The sequence below is a fragment of the Anser brachyrhynchus genome (genome assembly GCF_964034855.1).
Source record: "Anser brachyrhynchus genome assembly, chromosome: 24".
Lineage (NCBI taxonomy): Eukaryota > Metazoa > Chordata > Aves > Anseriformes > Anatidae > Anser > Anser brachyrhynchus.
In genome coordinates, this window is record NC_137717.1 from 167,477 (window position 1) to 184,464 (window position 16,988).

The window sequence follows — 16,988 nt, forward strand, 5'->3', positions numbered from 1 at the left end:
AGATGAAACCAAAAGCCAAACACTTCGGAGGGGTAAAATGGCATCACCACCAAACAAAAAAACACAATTAGTTCAGGCATGAAACCCCACCGAATTCCCTGGAGATGTAAAGGTCACCCCAGGGAACATTTGTCAAGAACACATCCCCTGAGCTCTGAAATAATGATTCTCCACGTTTTTCTCACACCTTCTATCAAACGACTGTCACAGATATTAAGACTCATGACACCCTTGTGAGGTAGGCTATTATCATATACTGAGGTAGAAAGTAAGCAATTTGCTCAAGGTTGCACAGCAAACCATAGGCAACAGTCAGGAACAGAACCCAAGAGGACTAGCTCCTTGTTATCTTAATTCATTCCTAGAAAATTCTGTTTTCTTTACGAGATCATAAATTACATTTTCCAAAGACAAACAATAAAAAAAGCATATCCAATGTACTTGCACCCAGAGAGGTTGAAGGAGGCTGTTACAAAATGCTCAAATCAAACTTACCTCACCAATGCATCTGGTTTGCTTAGCTGGTTATTAGGAATACAATTTTCCATTAAGTCCTTATGTGCACTTGGGCTCTTGCTTGGACATTTCTGTTTTTTCTCATTTTTAGTAGATGATGAAGGGATGCTCCCATTAGTTGCACTGTGACTGCGAGGTGAGGAATTCACAACTCCACTAACATTTTTGTAATTTTTGGATGAGGCAGTGCATGAGTCCTCTTTTAAGAGGTTTTCTGTACTTCCTACAAGATCATTATTTAATCTTTTACTATTGATATGGTTTTCCATATATTCAATTTCCTGTATTTTAGAGTCTACAGGTTGCAAAATATTATTATTTATTCCAAGGTTGTGTTTCTTAGCATCCTTGTCCTTCTCTTTTCCCTTTTCTCTATATTCTAGCTCTGGCAACGTTGCAGATACTTTTTTATTGGTTGGAATGCCTCCATTGTGCTGCAAAAGTATTGAGGAATCCATCTCAGATAATCCTTTGGCTGTAATACCAAAATAAAAAAATAGTTAGTTCATTAGAATCAATCAATATTATGACACACAGAAATATATGCAGATGACAATCATTATTAGTCTATTTAGCAAAACAAAACAAAACAATAAAAAACAGAATAGAAGCCATGTGACATTTTCAGATTTTTTTCCACTTTACAGACAGCAAAGAGTAACCTAGACGTTTAATAATAAATAATAATTCTGTCTTCATAGAGCACTGACTACTAGATTGATGTAGTTCCTAGTAAGAAACTAATTAGAGAGAACATAATTCATTTCTACTGCCATTTTAACCACTGCCAAAAGTTTAATTTCTGTCTCCTCTAAATTCACAGTACTTACATCATAACAACATGGACTAGAGAAGCTCTTCTTCAGCAGGCTTTTTTTTTTTTTTTAAATTGCAGGTGATAATAGCAAATATTAAGTAATAAGTACAGTTTACCTTCCTCTGCCTCCCTCTCTTGCCTTTGTAGCATCTGCTGTTCTGGGGGCAGAGCTTGCTGGAGAAGCTGCATGTAGAACTCATTCTCTTTCTGAACTTCTTTTTGTTTTCTTAAACGCATTTTGTAGCTGACATAACTTTTAAAGCCAAAGCCCAAAGTCACAACGGGGTAGCCAATACTAGGAAAAAAGCAACTTTATTATTCAAAATGTAATCATAATAGCAAATAAACCGAAAAGCTGTGAATACATATGGATTACAACTTTTCATAGGAAGCAATATATTAAATTTTTTTTGCTGTACAGCAATAAAGCCACATTTTAAAGTGTAGAGATGACATTACCAAGATAAAATTATGGTTTGTTACAGACAGCAATTAACTGTAGCATAGATTAAAAGGTTATAACAATGTAGCTGCATTATGCACAGCAAAGACAGCTCTCAGACAAGTACAAATTACACATCTTTTAAGGAGATAGCAGCCAACAACAACAGAAGTTCCTAAGTTCCCCTAAAGGGACGTTTAATATATATTAAGCTGGGAGATGCATAACAAACATCCAACCAGAAGACTGAAAGGAGAAACTGATTCTTAGTCCCATCCCTTCACACTCGAAATTAAGAACATTTATGCCTTTTCCACCACTCTGTAAAGTAGAGACAAAGCAATTGTTTTGCAAAAGACTGCCTCTGCAACAGGCCCTGTACTACCTTCTCACTGCAACACAGGCTGAGAAACAAGAGCTGACAAAGGTGCTGGAACATACAGCTCTGGGGCTACTGCACTGCTGGTGGGGACCAACTCTGTGAGCTAGAGCACCCTTCCGTCACCCAGCCCTGCCACAGCTAGAAGGATCCCTGGAGGTACAGCCTCAATAACCACCTGGCACTGTTGAGGATGACCACAATTAAGACACCTTTTGTGGGCAGCGAATGGCTTTTGAGAATTCCCGGTTTAGAAGACTGCCCTTGAAGACAGAAGCAAACAACTTCTAATCTCTAATTTACTTCTCCCACTTATCTTACTGACAGGTAAGATATGAAAAAAATCCTCACTTTCAGCCAGGCTCTGCTGTTCTATTTGTTTACAAGGATGACAGAAGGGTGGCAGAACTTTGGAATTATTTATACCAGCTTCACCACGTAGAATTAAATATTCTTATTGCTGCAGTTTTCACAAGCTATACAGAATGCCAACAAATCATGCTAGTTTACTTATTAACAGGGATACTCGAGGAGTGAACAAACATCCCTGCATATAAATACATACATCTCTGGCAAATATTTTAACAAAGCACCATGAATTTGCATTTTGAACACTGAAGGTGTCCTAGATCAGGGCAAAACTCAGATGCAGATGACTATATTATTGGAGTCTTCTCACTCTTTGCTCAGTATTAGCGTTGTGCAAATTGCATTTCTAAGTACGCTTCCAGAATGCAGGAATCATTTGCACATGCATCTGATATTATCTCTGCAAACGCTTCTTATGTAATACTGGGTAAAGTCAGCTGTAGCTACAACTTTAAAACACTGATGACAATCCGAAATGTTTGCATCCAGCTCAGCAACAGAAAGACCTTTTTTCACAGTTCCTAAACTGCTTTTGTAGCCTGATATAGAATTAACTTAGTGCTTAAGGGACTTGTTGTGCAATGCAGATAATATAAATCAAAATGATAGATGCCTAATTTATTGAAGACTGTATCACAGGGAACTGGACCAAATGACCCCAAGAAAAAACAGAACACATTTTAAACCTAACATGATTGATGTTAAAAACTACGTTAAAAACTTGTGGAGTTAAAAGTGCATTTCTTCTAGATATGGATACTCTGTAGTTATGTCTTCTGCCTGAAGTCACTCTTCAGTTACAAAGAAATACTGTGATAAGTAGGGTTTCTTTGTTTGTTTTGCTTTCTGACAAGACTTTCAAGCTGAAGCTTATTCACCTTCTCTGGTGAATTATGAAATTAGACAGTCATGAGGACCATTATCATTGTAGGGGGACAGAGGAGTGCTTTGTCATAGCAAAAAAAAATTCTTAATGGAATGCATAAATTATCAGCGAACATATTGTTATGCTACTTTTATCATATATTCATTATCATCTATATAAAATTTGTAAATGAATAGCAAGAATTTTCAAAAAATGCTAGGAATATCCATGCTACAAATTCCCTACAGTTCACAAGAACTGTATTTTCAGAACAACTGCACTTGGTTAGGGTTTACATTTTTCATGGAATATTTAATGACAGCTGCAAGAGGGGTGAATTAAACAAACCCTGAACCAAAATAAGAAGCCCTGAATATCAACTTCTCTGGTGAAATAAAGGTTAACCAAAAAAAAAAAAAAAAAAAAAAAAAAAAGGAGAAAAAAAATACAACTTACCAGTGTGCTGCAAATGGACGACAAAGATCTACATGGAAGTTTTTTAAATCTTTAAATCTAATTGCCGCTTCAATATAAACGAAAAGTATCCACAGTGATACTGTTGGTAAACACACACCCCTCTCTATGGAGAGGAGGGGGGGAAAAAGAGGAACACCTTAGTAACATTACAAGCAGCAGATATTTCAAAGTTATTTTTAAAAGATTCCAAAAGTCAAGGAAAATTTTCAGACATATATAAATAGAACTGTAAGAGGTTTTTTTGCATAATAAGATATCTAAGACGTCTTTATTTTAAAACAATTCTAAACTTTTGTCTCCTTATCTTGCTTTATTACTTTTACAAGTCACCAGTGAAAAATAACAGATGTACAGCTAATGAAATAGCTTGGCACAACACTGTATACAGACAAGGAACACAAATGGAAGAATCTGCAGAAGATGAGGTAATGTTACAGCTTATGATCTTTGAGTCAGAAGTGGTATGCTTGAACTACTTTTGCACTCCAAGTTAGGTATAGCTTAGTACCAGCAGCGAGCAAGTCAGCTGAGAAAACAGGAGTGAGGAAGCATGGTACTGGTTACTCCATAAACAGCAACGCAGACAACAGTATCCGACTCAGACCTCTACATCACAGAGACACTGAGGACACTATTGATTTCTGGATTTCTCTCTCTAGCACTACTGGTAACAACACAGAACAGTAGCCAAAGCTAAGGCTGTAGTCCTCTTGGCCAATGGAAACCACCACTGTTGCCTGTAATATACCCACTATAAAATTCAACAATTCAATTCCACTTGCATGCCACAAGCTTCAGAAAAATAAATGAAGTCTTTGACTATGCACTGATATCAACGTACTTTGTACTTATTTGGAAACAAGTCTCAAATGCGAAACTAAGAGTATTTGTTTGAGGACCTGATGCTTTGGTCTCTCTTGAATAGCCTTCTACACAAGTTAGAAACCCATAGTAAAAACTCTCAGCTAAACAGGACTGAATGTTTCAACTAGGTAGACCTACCACCTAAAAAGATCATAACTTCATTAAAAAAGAAGAGCAAATCCGCCTTAACTTAGATGAGCATTGAAAAAGATTAATTCCTAAGGTTGAAGCAAAATATTAAAAGAGCTAAATAGCTAGAGTTAGAACTGCCCCGCCAGGTTTTTCCCTTATGGTTTCTAAACATCTGCTCTGAGAACAACTTCAGATAACATTTTAATGTCTTAATATAACCCTAAAAATAACTCCAGGGTTGGTTTTGTTGTTGTTGTTTAAAGAAAATTTATTTTATATTGGACAGCAACTGGTTCACAGTCTCTCCCACTAGCTCCCATGCTGTCATTATTATAAATGACTAACTTGTCAAAAAGATGACTGCTTTCACCAGTAAGCTGAGCAATGATCCATGCTATCCTGCAATTTTTTTTGACCAAGGAAAGACAGATACATAACTCACTTCAAGTACTAACACTCATGTAAACTAAACCATCTCCCAAACCCAACTGCTGCGCCAGAACTCCAGGATTTCTAAAAACAAACAACAACAACAACCCTAGGGATGAAATAAAAAAAGGCAGGGAAGAAAATTTCTCCATGTGTCTCAGACAGTTGGAGCAACCATTATCACAACTGCAGTAAAAGTTAATAACAAAATCGGTATTAGAAGCCTTTTTGATCCGAAGCTGAAACCACATGGCACGAAGATTTGATAAGAATTGAAAATGTGGTAATATTCCAATCAAACAGCATGTTAGTCAAATAAAGGAAAGAGTATTATGTCATTTCACAAATTTTTTGCATTTGATCAGTATTTGTAGAGTTGCTACAGAAGTGTTTTGAAGTTGGAAAAATATATTAATTTTTTATTGGTCTGGAATTCCTGCTTCTATACCATCACCTTCATCAGTCAGTCATTAAATGACTTCTACAAGATGCACCCAGAGAAGTATCAATTGCAAATACACATACTAAAGATAACAACACCAACAAAATTACTATAACGAAAGTACATTAAAGCAAATGTGTTAACAAATAGAAGAGTTTCCACATGCTACTAAAGATTGTAAGATATATATTCAAATTAGTAAATTTTAGTTAAAGAATAGTGACCTACCTGTGTGCCAGACATACTGTACCCATACATACGTGCTGGCAGCAAAAAACAGCCATTGTATTGGTATGAAGAGCAGACATATTATATTTGATGTGAATGCTACACAGACAAAAAATACTGAAAAGGCCTAAAAGAAAGGAAGGGTAGGGGAGAAGAATAGTGTTTCAGTTTATTCCAGCAAACATCAGTTTATTTTTTAATGGTGACACCACAGTGATTTCAACATGGAAACACTAGTGTTGTTTATAACTGGGGTAAAGAAGTGGAGCAGTCTAGGTGATGAAAATACAAATTATCCAATGAAAGGACAACATGTACAACTCAAGAATACTTGTTTCCTGCCTGCTCTTCCAACAAGTCTCCGAACAGCTATATTTATACCTTATTACTTTGTTTGAAGACTATAATTTACAACTGTTCATGTAGTATTATCATTACTATAACCTCCTGGCAAAATATTAAATTAAAAAAAAAAAAAATCAAAATCAGCAGTGTCATTTACTCTCTGAAAGTAGTAAGTATTTAAAAAGACTTTTGTATTCTATTAAAGAAAATCTGTTATACAGGGATCTCAATAAATTCATTGATCCCAGATATTCAAACAATATTTGCCTACAGCAAATACTTTGATAGCTATGTATTTCACTTGCCACAGATTAAATAGGAAGTCTGAGAGAGACAAGACTGGAGCACAGATCATTTAGTCACTCGAAAATTCCCCTTCTTGTGAAAGTGATCAAAAGTGCTAATAAGTTAGTTGTGTAACATGGAATTTACCCTGAAACATCACAGTAATTCTATGTTATACTTACCAAACCTTGGTATCTGAAGGAATCATAAACACTCCTGATGAAGAGCCAGAATGGCCACAGATACTCAAATCTGAACTCCAGGACAAAATCTGCTAGCAGTACGAGTGCCCACACTACTAGGAACTTCAGATACAGAAAGGTACTGTAAAGCAAAAGAAAAGTAATTTCAATCAGCATTTCAATAGAAAGAATAAAACAAATTAACTTTTTAAAAAATTAAATGTTCAGGAATAAAAACTGTAGGCAACTGCAATAGAGGTAAGAAAATTTCATTCAAAACTACTTTACAAAACAGGTAGCTTTATTACATTAAAATTGAGCCCAGTCTAACAAAGTTATTTATATTTTTATTTTAGAAGAGCCTTTATAGAAGGCTTGTTGCTCTTACAAGACATTCAGCGACAACCTCTCTTTAGCTTTGCACTGTATTTTTACAAAGAAATCTTGCAAATAGGTATGCTGTCACAGCTGAAACACTTCTTTCAGTTCGCAGTCTCTTGTACCTGGAGCTTAGAAGTTTCTGTATTCCCCTCCTCAGACTACTCATTTTCCACATTTAACATAAACTGCAGTATCAACAAATTTAGGTATAATTTAAACCTATAGCTATAGCAGTGAATTGTCAAAGGTTTATATATGACAATATCCATATTCAAGTAGATAGATCCATTTAAAAAAAATGGAGGCACATGAGTCTTGAGACCACCTTTTTTTTTTTTTAAAATTATTTTAAAGCTACGCTCCCTTATTCTTAGTCCGTGATTTTGAACCATTAATGATCCATCTTGGCTACAGAGGTCAAATTATTTTGAGATAATCACTAATACAGGAGCACTTGAGGGATAAGCCCAATCTGTTCTGCTACAAAGGAGCAAGCAAAAACCCTTTTCCACCAAAGCCCAGCACCCAGAGACCTAGTATATCACTGCAGTTCATCAAAAAGCATTCTTCTTGCACTACATTGGCTCATAACAAAGTTATTTCTGTTTTGTTTTTTATATATATATATACATATATTTAAAATTAAGGACAGTTTTTCCTTTAAGTAACGTATTTTTCCTTCTGTATCACACTTCCAACATAACCAGTAGGACTTTGCCCTGGGACAGTTATTGACATGTTGCCAAGAGTTAGCACGCGCTATGCCAGGTAGGGTCCATGAAGTGCGCAGAAATTTGACATGGCTTTTTTAGGAAGGAATTCAGAGCATCAGAGAAGATACACAATAGGGGACTTCCATGAAAAGTGTTCTCCACCTCCCATCAGATCAGGTAGAACAACCGGCTCGATGCACTTAAGATAAGGTTTCATCTCAAGATGATGAAGGAAAACACAGAAAAGAAAAGCTATTATCACTTAAACTTTTTTTTTTTTTTAAGTTTATTTTTACTGGTCTTATTGCTAAACTGTTGCACGTATTTTTGCTCCGTGCACAATGTAGAGCTATGCTGAATGTCTCTCCTTAGGAAACTTTTAATAAGATCCAGTCCTCTCTGTATTTCACAAACCTTTCCAATCCTTCAAATGATAGTGACGAAGTTTCAAACTCATACAACTGATTTGATTTTTGCAAGAAGTTGCAATTTATTTTTCATCTGCCAAAACCAAGGAAATTATTGCAAATCGTCAAAGATTAACTGTGTGTGCCTGAAAAAGACATTTATCAACTGACCCGGCCTTACCTCTTTACCCAACAAAAAAAGCTTTTGCTTAGCAATTCTCACTTACTGTATGCCATCAAGCTGTCCCCCAAAGAGCCCAATTCCGAGGTTTTCACTGTGACTAGAGCCCCTGAGAAGAAATTCTGAGGTGGAACTAAATATATGCTATAATAATACATAAATGTTCTCTGGTGTACTTGCAAGTACACACTTTAAATTTGTACTAATTCTTAACGACAGAGTCTAGAGAAAATGCATTTCGGAAGTCTAGGAGACAAAAAGTACATATTCCTACACTTAACCCACCTCTGCCCCCCCTTTTTGAAGGTGTTTTCTCCATTTATAGTGGAACCTGCAAAACAATACATCTGGAGCTTAACGTAATGGGATTGAAACACATACGCAAACAAGTTAAAGTGCTTCCTGTAGCCTCTTTAATGGCAAAGAAATTAATGACATGAACACCTAGAAAAGTAAGACTCTGCTTTTTTCAGTGTTCACAGAACCGGTCCCAGCCATTTAGCCGAAAACTGCTCTTGTAGAGGAGTGAAACTACATGAAACTACAACAGAAGTGTGTATGAGAGCAACAGCAAAAAAACCCGTCACGGTGGGCTGTGCTTGCATGCACTGCAGTCCTCTGCCCAGCCAACGCTCCGGGTCCGGCCGCGCTGTGGCTTAACCCCGCAGCACCGCACCCCTCAGCACCGCAGCGCACCTCTCAGCGCCTCGCAGCGCCGCACTGCACCGGCTACTGGGAGGAAAACGGGCTCTGTCCCGGTCGGAAGCGGGACAGAGGCATCTCGAAAAAGCTGCTGCATTCACAGCACCTCAGAGAACGCTTGGACATGAACGGTGGCAGGCGTTCGGTGCGCGCTCACGGCTGTGCTCGTTTTGACCACGCTATTGAATCGTCCGTGTGCAGCTCTGAGATTTGAGAACAAATATAAAGGCATCTCATCTAGGTAATCACCATTTTGTCTGTTTAGCTGGAAAAGCAGCTGTGTAGGCACTTTCTCCTGGGTTCAAGTTATGGCTATTGTATATTTTTCTGCCACTGAAATCCGTAGAGACTATATTTTTCTTAGCAAAACAGAATTGTTGGAACTAATTCTTTTCAACTGTTAAGCGCCAATCCAAGTTAAAGCATGTGCTGAATAAGAGTTCTGTAAGACAACCGTTACAGTTACATTCAATTCACATCAAATCCGAAGGCCACCCTGACGTTCCCCCCGCTTCAAAGTGGAAGTGTAACAATTCAATACTTGTAATAAGGCTTGCCCAACAATACTAAAGATCCTGCTTCTCAGTCATCTGAAGGTCTCAAAAGCAATTAAGAGTTTCATGAGAATAAGACTAAGACACGTGAAAGTTTTTTCCTTTTATAAAAAACTTCATCCACTTCTGTTGATCTCAACAACAAAGCTCACTGTTGTGCAATATGTTCTATCTACGTCTTCAACTGCACGAGCCTGCGTGTAGACATACACACTAAAATATTTTAAAGGGACTGCACTCAGACTACTCGAGTGATTCCTGAAAACAAGGCATGCTGCTCGCCCCCGTCCATCTAGAGGACTGCATCCACGTCAGACTGCAGCCCAGAACTCATCCCTAGCTTTAAAACTGGTACTGGTGGCAGGCCACAGGCGTCAGCTCCCTGCTCCAAGTGGACCAGCTCCGCGAACCGTGCTGAGCTTCTGCACTGCCAGTTACACCGCCAGGTTAAAACCAACTCGGGTGTCTCTGCGGCACACTGGGGGCTGCAGGTGGCAGCGACTCTTAGGAGGAGGAAGAAAGGAGCAAAAATCTCAACTTCCCTTCTTCTATAAAGGGCTGGTGCACACCAAGACTTGCTGTTACTGACAAGCACATAGTTTAAAGGTTAATTTACAAGTGCTTAGTGAAAAGCCCCCCCCTCTGGTGAACACTTAAATTAGTGATAGCCCAAAAACGTCCAACAAGAATGTAACCCTAAAGAAAAACATGTAACAGAGCTCTCATTTTGACAGGCTAAACACTCTTCTGCTCTTTTGCTTAATATGACAGACCCTTCAAATACGATTGCATGAGTAAAAGACGAACAATCCAGCCATAGCCCTCTTCCCTTTCTCTGCTTTCTACTAGCCACTTCTACTTCATCTTTGCTCTTCAGTCTCCCGATTCCTTCCAGACACCGTTTCTCCCTTCTCTGCTTTTCTATTGGCATGTAGTCACTGTCCCCAGTGTGCCTCCCTTCCAACACGCCCATCCTACTACCCTGCCAGCCGGTACTCCTTTGGAATCCAGCACCAGCCGTTTAGTGCCTGTGAACCTCGGATATTCATTGATCTTTCTGGGCACATCCACACATTTTTCCAATTTTTATAGCTGCTGTGTCAGTATCCTCACTTAGAGGCAACATTTATTAGGTAGTGGTGCCTTCTAACCTCACGAGCCCGCACGCTTCTAGGAAGGTTCAGACATATTCCGTGATGCCAATTCTAGTTCCGAGTTCGTTCTCAATACAGGGGGAGGAAGGTTGTATGCCTAAATTGGTTGCAAAGAAATGCCTAAAATCTGGGTGATTAATTTTCTGACACGTCAAAAAAGCTGATTTCAGTGATCTGTCTGAGGCTTAAGGACAAGGTTTCCCTATAAAACTAGCATATTGTATCTAATCTTGTAGGGTAACACAAGATGGGTGCTAAGGGGGAAGGATGAACACATTCATGAGAAGAACAGGGTACTGAACTGGAAGGAGCGGTGGTTACAGTACTGCAAATTCCAAGAAAGGTCAATTCTCCCTCTTTGAATTTTCAAATAACTATTTTTCCGCCTTACTTTTCCTCCATCCTCCCCACTCAAGTGCCAGATGGCATTTCCTCTTTTTTTTTCCATTCTTCTTGTTCTTTCCTCTTTTTACTACCCCATAGAATCAGATACTGTTCTTGCTGTAATGTAAAAGCATTAAAAAAACAAAACAAAACAATGGAAGTAAAAACAATTAGGAAGCCCAAATCCAAACTGATAGCAAATGAAGCCTCTGTTCTATCCCACTATTATCAGAAGCCCCGCCCCACACACTGAAAAGTGAATCTCAGCTGAGCTGATGGCATACTTCATTTTGCAGGCTGACTCACGATATAATTACAATGGAGTAGACTGCATCTTGAGACCGGCAGGACACTGAATGCAGAGGTAGACTTTGCAAAGGTGAAGTTTAACACACATATGAAATTACCAAACGGTCAGCAACCACAGTCTCAGGGTTATCTATCCAGTGCCAGACAGAACATTTGGGATGCTTGGGATGTTTACTGAATATCCACCATAGGAGAGGTTCAAGACCACCTAAGGAACCTCAATGTGCACAAGTTGATCAAACCTGATGAGATGCATCCGCTGGTCGTGAGCAAACTGGCCGATGTAGTTGCTAAGCCACTGCTCGTCATATTTGAGAAGTTGTGGCAGTCCCGTGAAGTTCCCAGTGACTGGAAAACAGGAAACACCACCCCCATTTTGAAAAGGGAAAAAGAGAAGACCCGGGGAACTACAGGCCAGTCAGTCTCACCTCTGTGCTGGGCAAGATCATGGAGCAGATCCTCCTAGAAACAATGCTAAGGCACATGGAAAATATGGATGTGACCGGTGACAGCCAACATGGCCTCGCTAAGGGCAGATCATGCCTGACAGATCTGGTGGCCTTCTGCGATGGGGTTACTGCACTGTGGATAAGGGGAGAGCAACTGACATCATCTACCTGGACTCGTGCAAAGCATTTGACACCAGCCCCCATAATATCCTTTGTCTCTAAATTGTAGAGCCACAATTGGACGGATGGACAACTCAGCGGGTAAGGAGCTGGCTGGATGGTCACACTCAAAGAGTTGCGGTCAACGGCTTGGTGGCCAGGTAGAGACCAGTAACAAGTGGTGTTCCTCAGGGGTTGGCACTGGACTGGCACGGTTTAACATCTCTGTCAGCTACATGCCAGAGGGATCAAGTGCACCCTCAGCAGGTTTGCCGATGACACCGAGCTGTGGTGCAGTCAGCATCCTGACGGAAGGGATGCCATCCACAGGGACCTCGACAGGCTCCACAGGCGGGCCTGCGCGAACCTCATGAGGTTCAACAAGGCGAAGTGCAAGGTCCTGCATCTGCGTTGGGGCAATCCCGAGCACAAATACAGGCTGGATGGAGAATGGATTGAGAGCAGCCCTGAGGAGAAGGACTTGGGGGTGTTGGGTCATAAAAAAATGAGTTGGCAGTGTGAGCTTGCAGCCCAGAAAGCCTACCGTATCCTGGGCTGCATCAAAAGAAACACGGCCAGCAGGGTGAGGGAGGTGATTCTACCCCTCTGCTCTCGTGAGCGCCCCCGGAGCGCTGTGTTCAGCTCTGTGTCTACCAACATAAAGATGTGGACCTCTTGGAGCAAATCCAGAGGAGGGCCACGAGGATGACCAGAGGGCTAGAGCACTTATCCTACGAAGAAACGCTGAGAGAGTTGGGATTGTTTAGCCTACAGAAGAGAAAGCTCCAGGGAGACCTTGTAGCAGCCTTCCAGTACCTATAGAAAAGCTGGGGAGGAATTCTTTGACAGGGTACATAGCGATAGGATAAGGGGTAATGGTTTTAAAATAAGAGGGTAGGTTTAGATTAGATATAAGGAAGAAACTCTTCACTATGAGGGCAGCGAGGCCCTGTCCCAGGCTACCCAGAGAAGCTGTGGCTGCCCCACCTCTGGCAGTGCCCAAAGCCAGGCTGGAGGGGGCTTTGGGCAGCCTGGGCTGGTGGGAGGTGTCCCTGCCCACATTGGAACTAGATTGTCTTTAAGGTCCTTCCAACCCAAACCATTCTATAATTCTGTGATGAATACCAGTGGAGATTTTCAAAGGAAAAAGCATTATATATATGTGTGTGTTTACATCCACGCGCAAGTATCATTAGTGGATAGAAAAGTAGTACAGAATGAGCACGGCACGTATGCAAGAGGGAAAACATGACTGCTGGAACGTGGTATGCATACTGGAAACTATTATGCAAAACATTGCCAAGCAAATTTTTCAAAAGGAAAGAATCCCAGGAAGTCTCCCCAACTACTTACTCAGTATCTTGATACAGTACAGAACACACGAATCACTGAACCATGGAAATGTAAGTGTTGGTAGAGAAAACAGAAAACTCTTTTCAGTAATTCTGGAAGCAAGTGTAATAGACTGGCTGAACCACAGGTATATAATCAGCAATCAGTACTGTAGTACTGAAACAAGAGAAGCTATTAGCCCACTATGGTAACTCAGCTGAAAACACCAGTCCAGAACATACGAAATAAATCAAGAGGTCCTGCAGCATGCATGGAATGAAAGTTACTGGCAGAAGGAAGCCATAACACAGGTACCATTAAGGTTTACACAACAGAATACATTTAAACGTAAACTAACTTAAATTCAGTTCTCAAGTCTAAAGTCATAAAGGTAGTGCTGTTTGTTTGTTACGGACCTCAGGGGCAGTTTAGGAATAACTTTTTTTTTAATAAGCTTTCTATATGAGGGGGGAAAAAAAGTGCCAGAATAGATCAGTAGGAAGAATCATTATGGGTTTAAAAACAAAGCCTAAGAAGAGGCCACAGTTAGTAGTGAACTGTTTTTCCTTACAGTTTATTTATCTGTTGGCAGAATCCAAAATTAAGTCCCTGGAAATAAGATGTATCAGAGGTTAGGTAGTATACAGAACCACATGAGTATCTTAGCAAAGACATCCCGATATCAAGAAATGCCACCCCATTAGATGCTATTAGATGCCCGGGGGCATGAACTGCCCTTATCCCATCAGCGGGTATCTCAGTAACCACTGGGAGATTACAGATACGTACACATTCTCCTATGCATTCACTTGGCTGCCAGCCCAGGTAATGCCTGTGACAAAAAGCAACATACACAGGGCTAAAAAAAATCCTAACACTAAAGGAACATAGAGCATTTAAAGACTACAGTCTGAAAATCCACGATACATAGCAGAAGTCAGCTGATGTGGAAGTTAGGCCAACTGCGGGTGGAACTGCTCTCAAAACTTAACCAGCTACAAAATTGGTACGAACTGCCAACATGACCATGTAGAGACAAAACAAGCAGTACCAAAATAAAGGTGTAGGACTTCAAATAGATCCAGTATGAGGACTGGGAAGACAGAGAAACAAGCGGTAACAAGCAAACTTTAATTGCTTAACCGATGACAACCTGCAATGAACACTTCAATTAACAACTGCAGTTTTAATGCGTGAGCAGTGTCAAAGGCATAAAATGTTAGACACTCACACATTATAGAACAATGGCAACAGATAGCTTAAGAAGCACAAAGGCAAATTTTGGAACATGAACTGCGGAAATGAGAGATCTTGTGATCCCTGCCTACCAACCATTTGTTACTTCGGGAGATCTACTGAAGGCACAGTTAGGTTTTAATGCTAATAACGTTCTTTCCGCGGAAAAGTATCACAGTACAGCACAGTGTTCCACTGTACAATGCTACAGTTCTTTAACACTTCTAAATGGCCTAAGTCTTTATCATGGTTGCACATAATATTGTGCAGCTGTTGAAAATTTGATGGAGAAGGTGGAGGTGAGGAATGGAAGATTGTTCACAAATAACTTTGGAAGTCTTTATGAAGGGCTGAGGCCATTAAATTTATGGAGTGAACACTGAGGAAAGTACTTTAAGAACTACAGCTGTATAATTTCAAGTAAGAAAGGCTGTGAGCCCTTAGACAAGCTTGTTTAAAAGGATACAGCAGAAGCTGGTATAAAAGCTACATGAAGGGAGGCAGGATATTCATTTTTCAATGCAACCCAGAATTTTATGTTTCTGACTCTGTTTTGTGACTAGAAAATATTTTTCTGTCACTTCTTACATCCTGTTACAGATTAACACGTGTAGCGAAGCCTGCCATCAGAATCCTACAGGACAGTTCTCTCATTCCTTCGGCTGCTCCAAAACTCTCCAGCTTTGCAACTCTCTGTTATGTTCGCATGTGTCTACCTGGGACAGTAGTGACTAGCTCTGCACTGAAAGACTGGAACAAGGGAACTGCACAAGGGAACAAGGATGGGAAGACTGGTCTTAATTTAAAAAGCAAACAAAAATCCTACAAGATTCAAGTATCCTAATCATGTTATTTGTTCAGCCTGGCTGCTTTGTTTGTATCACCATGATGCTCCCTACTGATAACTGCATTTACTGGGATTGTATAAACGGACGGTAGTAATTAAGATAAGTTGAGTAAATAGCTATAGTATCTAGAGTAATTTCAATAATTTAGAAATTTATAGGTACATAGAACGCTACCTGTACACAACATCTCTGAATTACGGGCTCAAGTTCCCAGCAGCTGCACGGATAAACCAAACTCAAACCAGAAAGGGGATATCATCCTTACCATAACTTCCAAAAGTCCCTTTGCTATCCTCCACTACAACAAACTCCTCTTTCTTCAGAAACGCGTTATGATTGCACTTGTTACCCAGTTTGCCTTACTCGCTCGGGAAGGCAGAGCTCCCAACCACCACTTTATAACTGCCTGAAACAGGCTCACAAGAAGCCAGCGCTGGGGGCCCTGCGCTGGGTTCCGACGCAGCAAGCTGACAGCCCGCCTTTATTCGGAGACACGCGGGAGGCAGCCCCGTAACGCGAGCGCACGGCTGCCGCTCCGCGCCTCCCGGGCAGGCCGCAGACCCGGCGGGCCCTCACCGCCCGGCGGCTCCCGGCTGCCTCCCGGGCCGCCGCCCGCTTCCGCGGCCGGCGCCGCACCGCCGGGCGCCTCGGGCTGCCCGCGGGGGCCGCCGGCAGGCTCCGGGCCGGCCCGGCGCGGGGCACCGCGGGGGGGGGAGCCCCGGGAGGCGAGGGCCCTGCGGGGCGAGGGCCCGCAGCGCAGCCCGCCCCCGAGCCCGGGCCCCCCCGCGGCGCCTCGCCGCTTCCCCCCGGGGCGGCGGCAGGACCCTGGCCAGCAGCTCCGGGCCCCGGCGGGGCGCCACACGGCGGACGGGCGGGGCGGGGGGGGCGGGGCGGGGAGCGGGGGCCCCGCGGCCCGGCGGGGCGGGGCGGGGCGCGGAGCGAGGGGCCCGGGGCGGGGAGCGGGGGGCCCGGGGCGGCGCGCTGCCCCCCGCCGCTCGGTACCTGCCGTAGATGCCCTCGGCGATGCGGTTCCGCTTGAGCGGCCGCCGCAGCTTGCTGCACTCCGCGCTGCGCCGCTTCATCCCGCCGGCCCGGGCCCGGCCCCGCTCACGGCAGCAGCATCCGGCCCCGCGGGGCGCCTCCCTCGCGCGGGGTCGGGGCGGGTTTGGTTTTTTTTTTCTTTCCTTTTTTTTTTTTTTTTTTCCCCTGGAAACAAAGAAATAAAAATAATTCCGGGCCCGGCCCTCCCCGCCGCGTCCCCCCGCGCAGCCGCCCCGCAACGCCCCCGCCTCCCCCGATGCTGTCCAATTGGAAGGCTGACGGCGTCGGAATGACGGCGCGCCCGGCCAATCGGCAGCGGCGAAAGGCGGACGGACGGCCGAGGAGGCCCATCAGAGCATCAGAAAG

At 42.2% G+C, this 16,988-nt stretch overlaps 1 protein-coding gene across 2 annotated transcripts in view; it reads right to left on the reverse strand.

Annotated features, from left to right (window-relative positions):
- Positions 1–16,876, reverse strand: part of MACO1 (macoilin 1) — a 28,612-nt gene extending 11,736 nt beyond the window's left edge. The window contains exons 1-7 of one of the 2 annotated variants that reach the window (XM_080566872.1): positions 11,800–11,881; positions 8,740–8,785; positions 6,773–6,914; positions 5,961–6,087; positions 3,845–3,968; positions 1,450–1,628; positions 496–991 (exon numbers count right to left, since the gene is read on the reverse strand). In XM_080566872.1, the coding sequence (XP_080422998.1) occupies positions 496–991; positions 1,450–1,628; positions 3,845–3,968; positions 5,961–6,087; positions 6,773–6,914; positions 8,740–8,785; positions 11,800–11,866 (1,181 nt within the window). In that variant the 5' untranslated portion in view covers positions 11,867–11,881. Of the gene's footprint in view, positions 1–495; positions 992–1,449; positions 1,629–3,844; positions 3,969–5,960; positions 6,088–6,772; positions 6,915–8,739; positions 8,786–11,799; positions 11,882–16,583 lie in introns of those variants that run through there. The other variant, XM_080566873.1, reaches the window with a different exon arrangement.
- Positions 16,877–16,988: the final 112 nt, after the last annotated feature.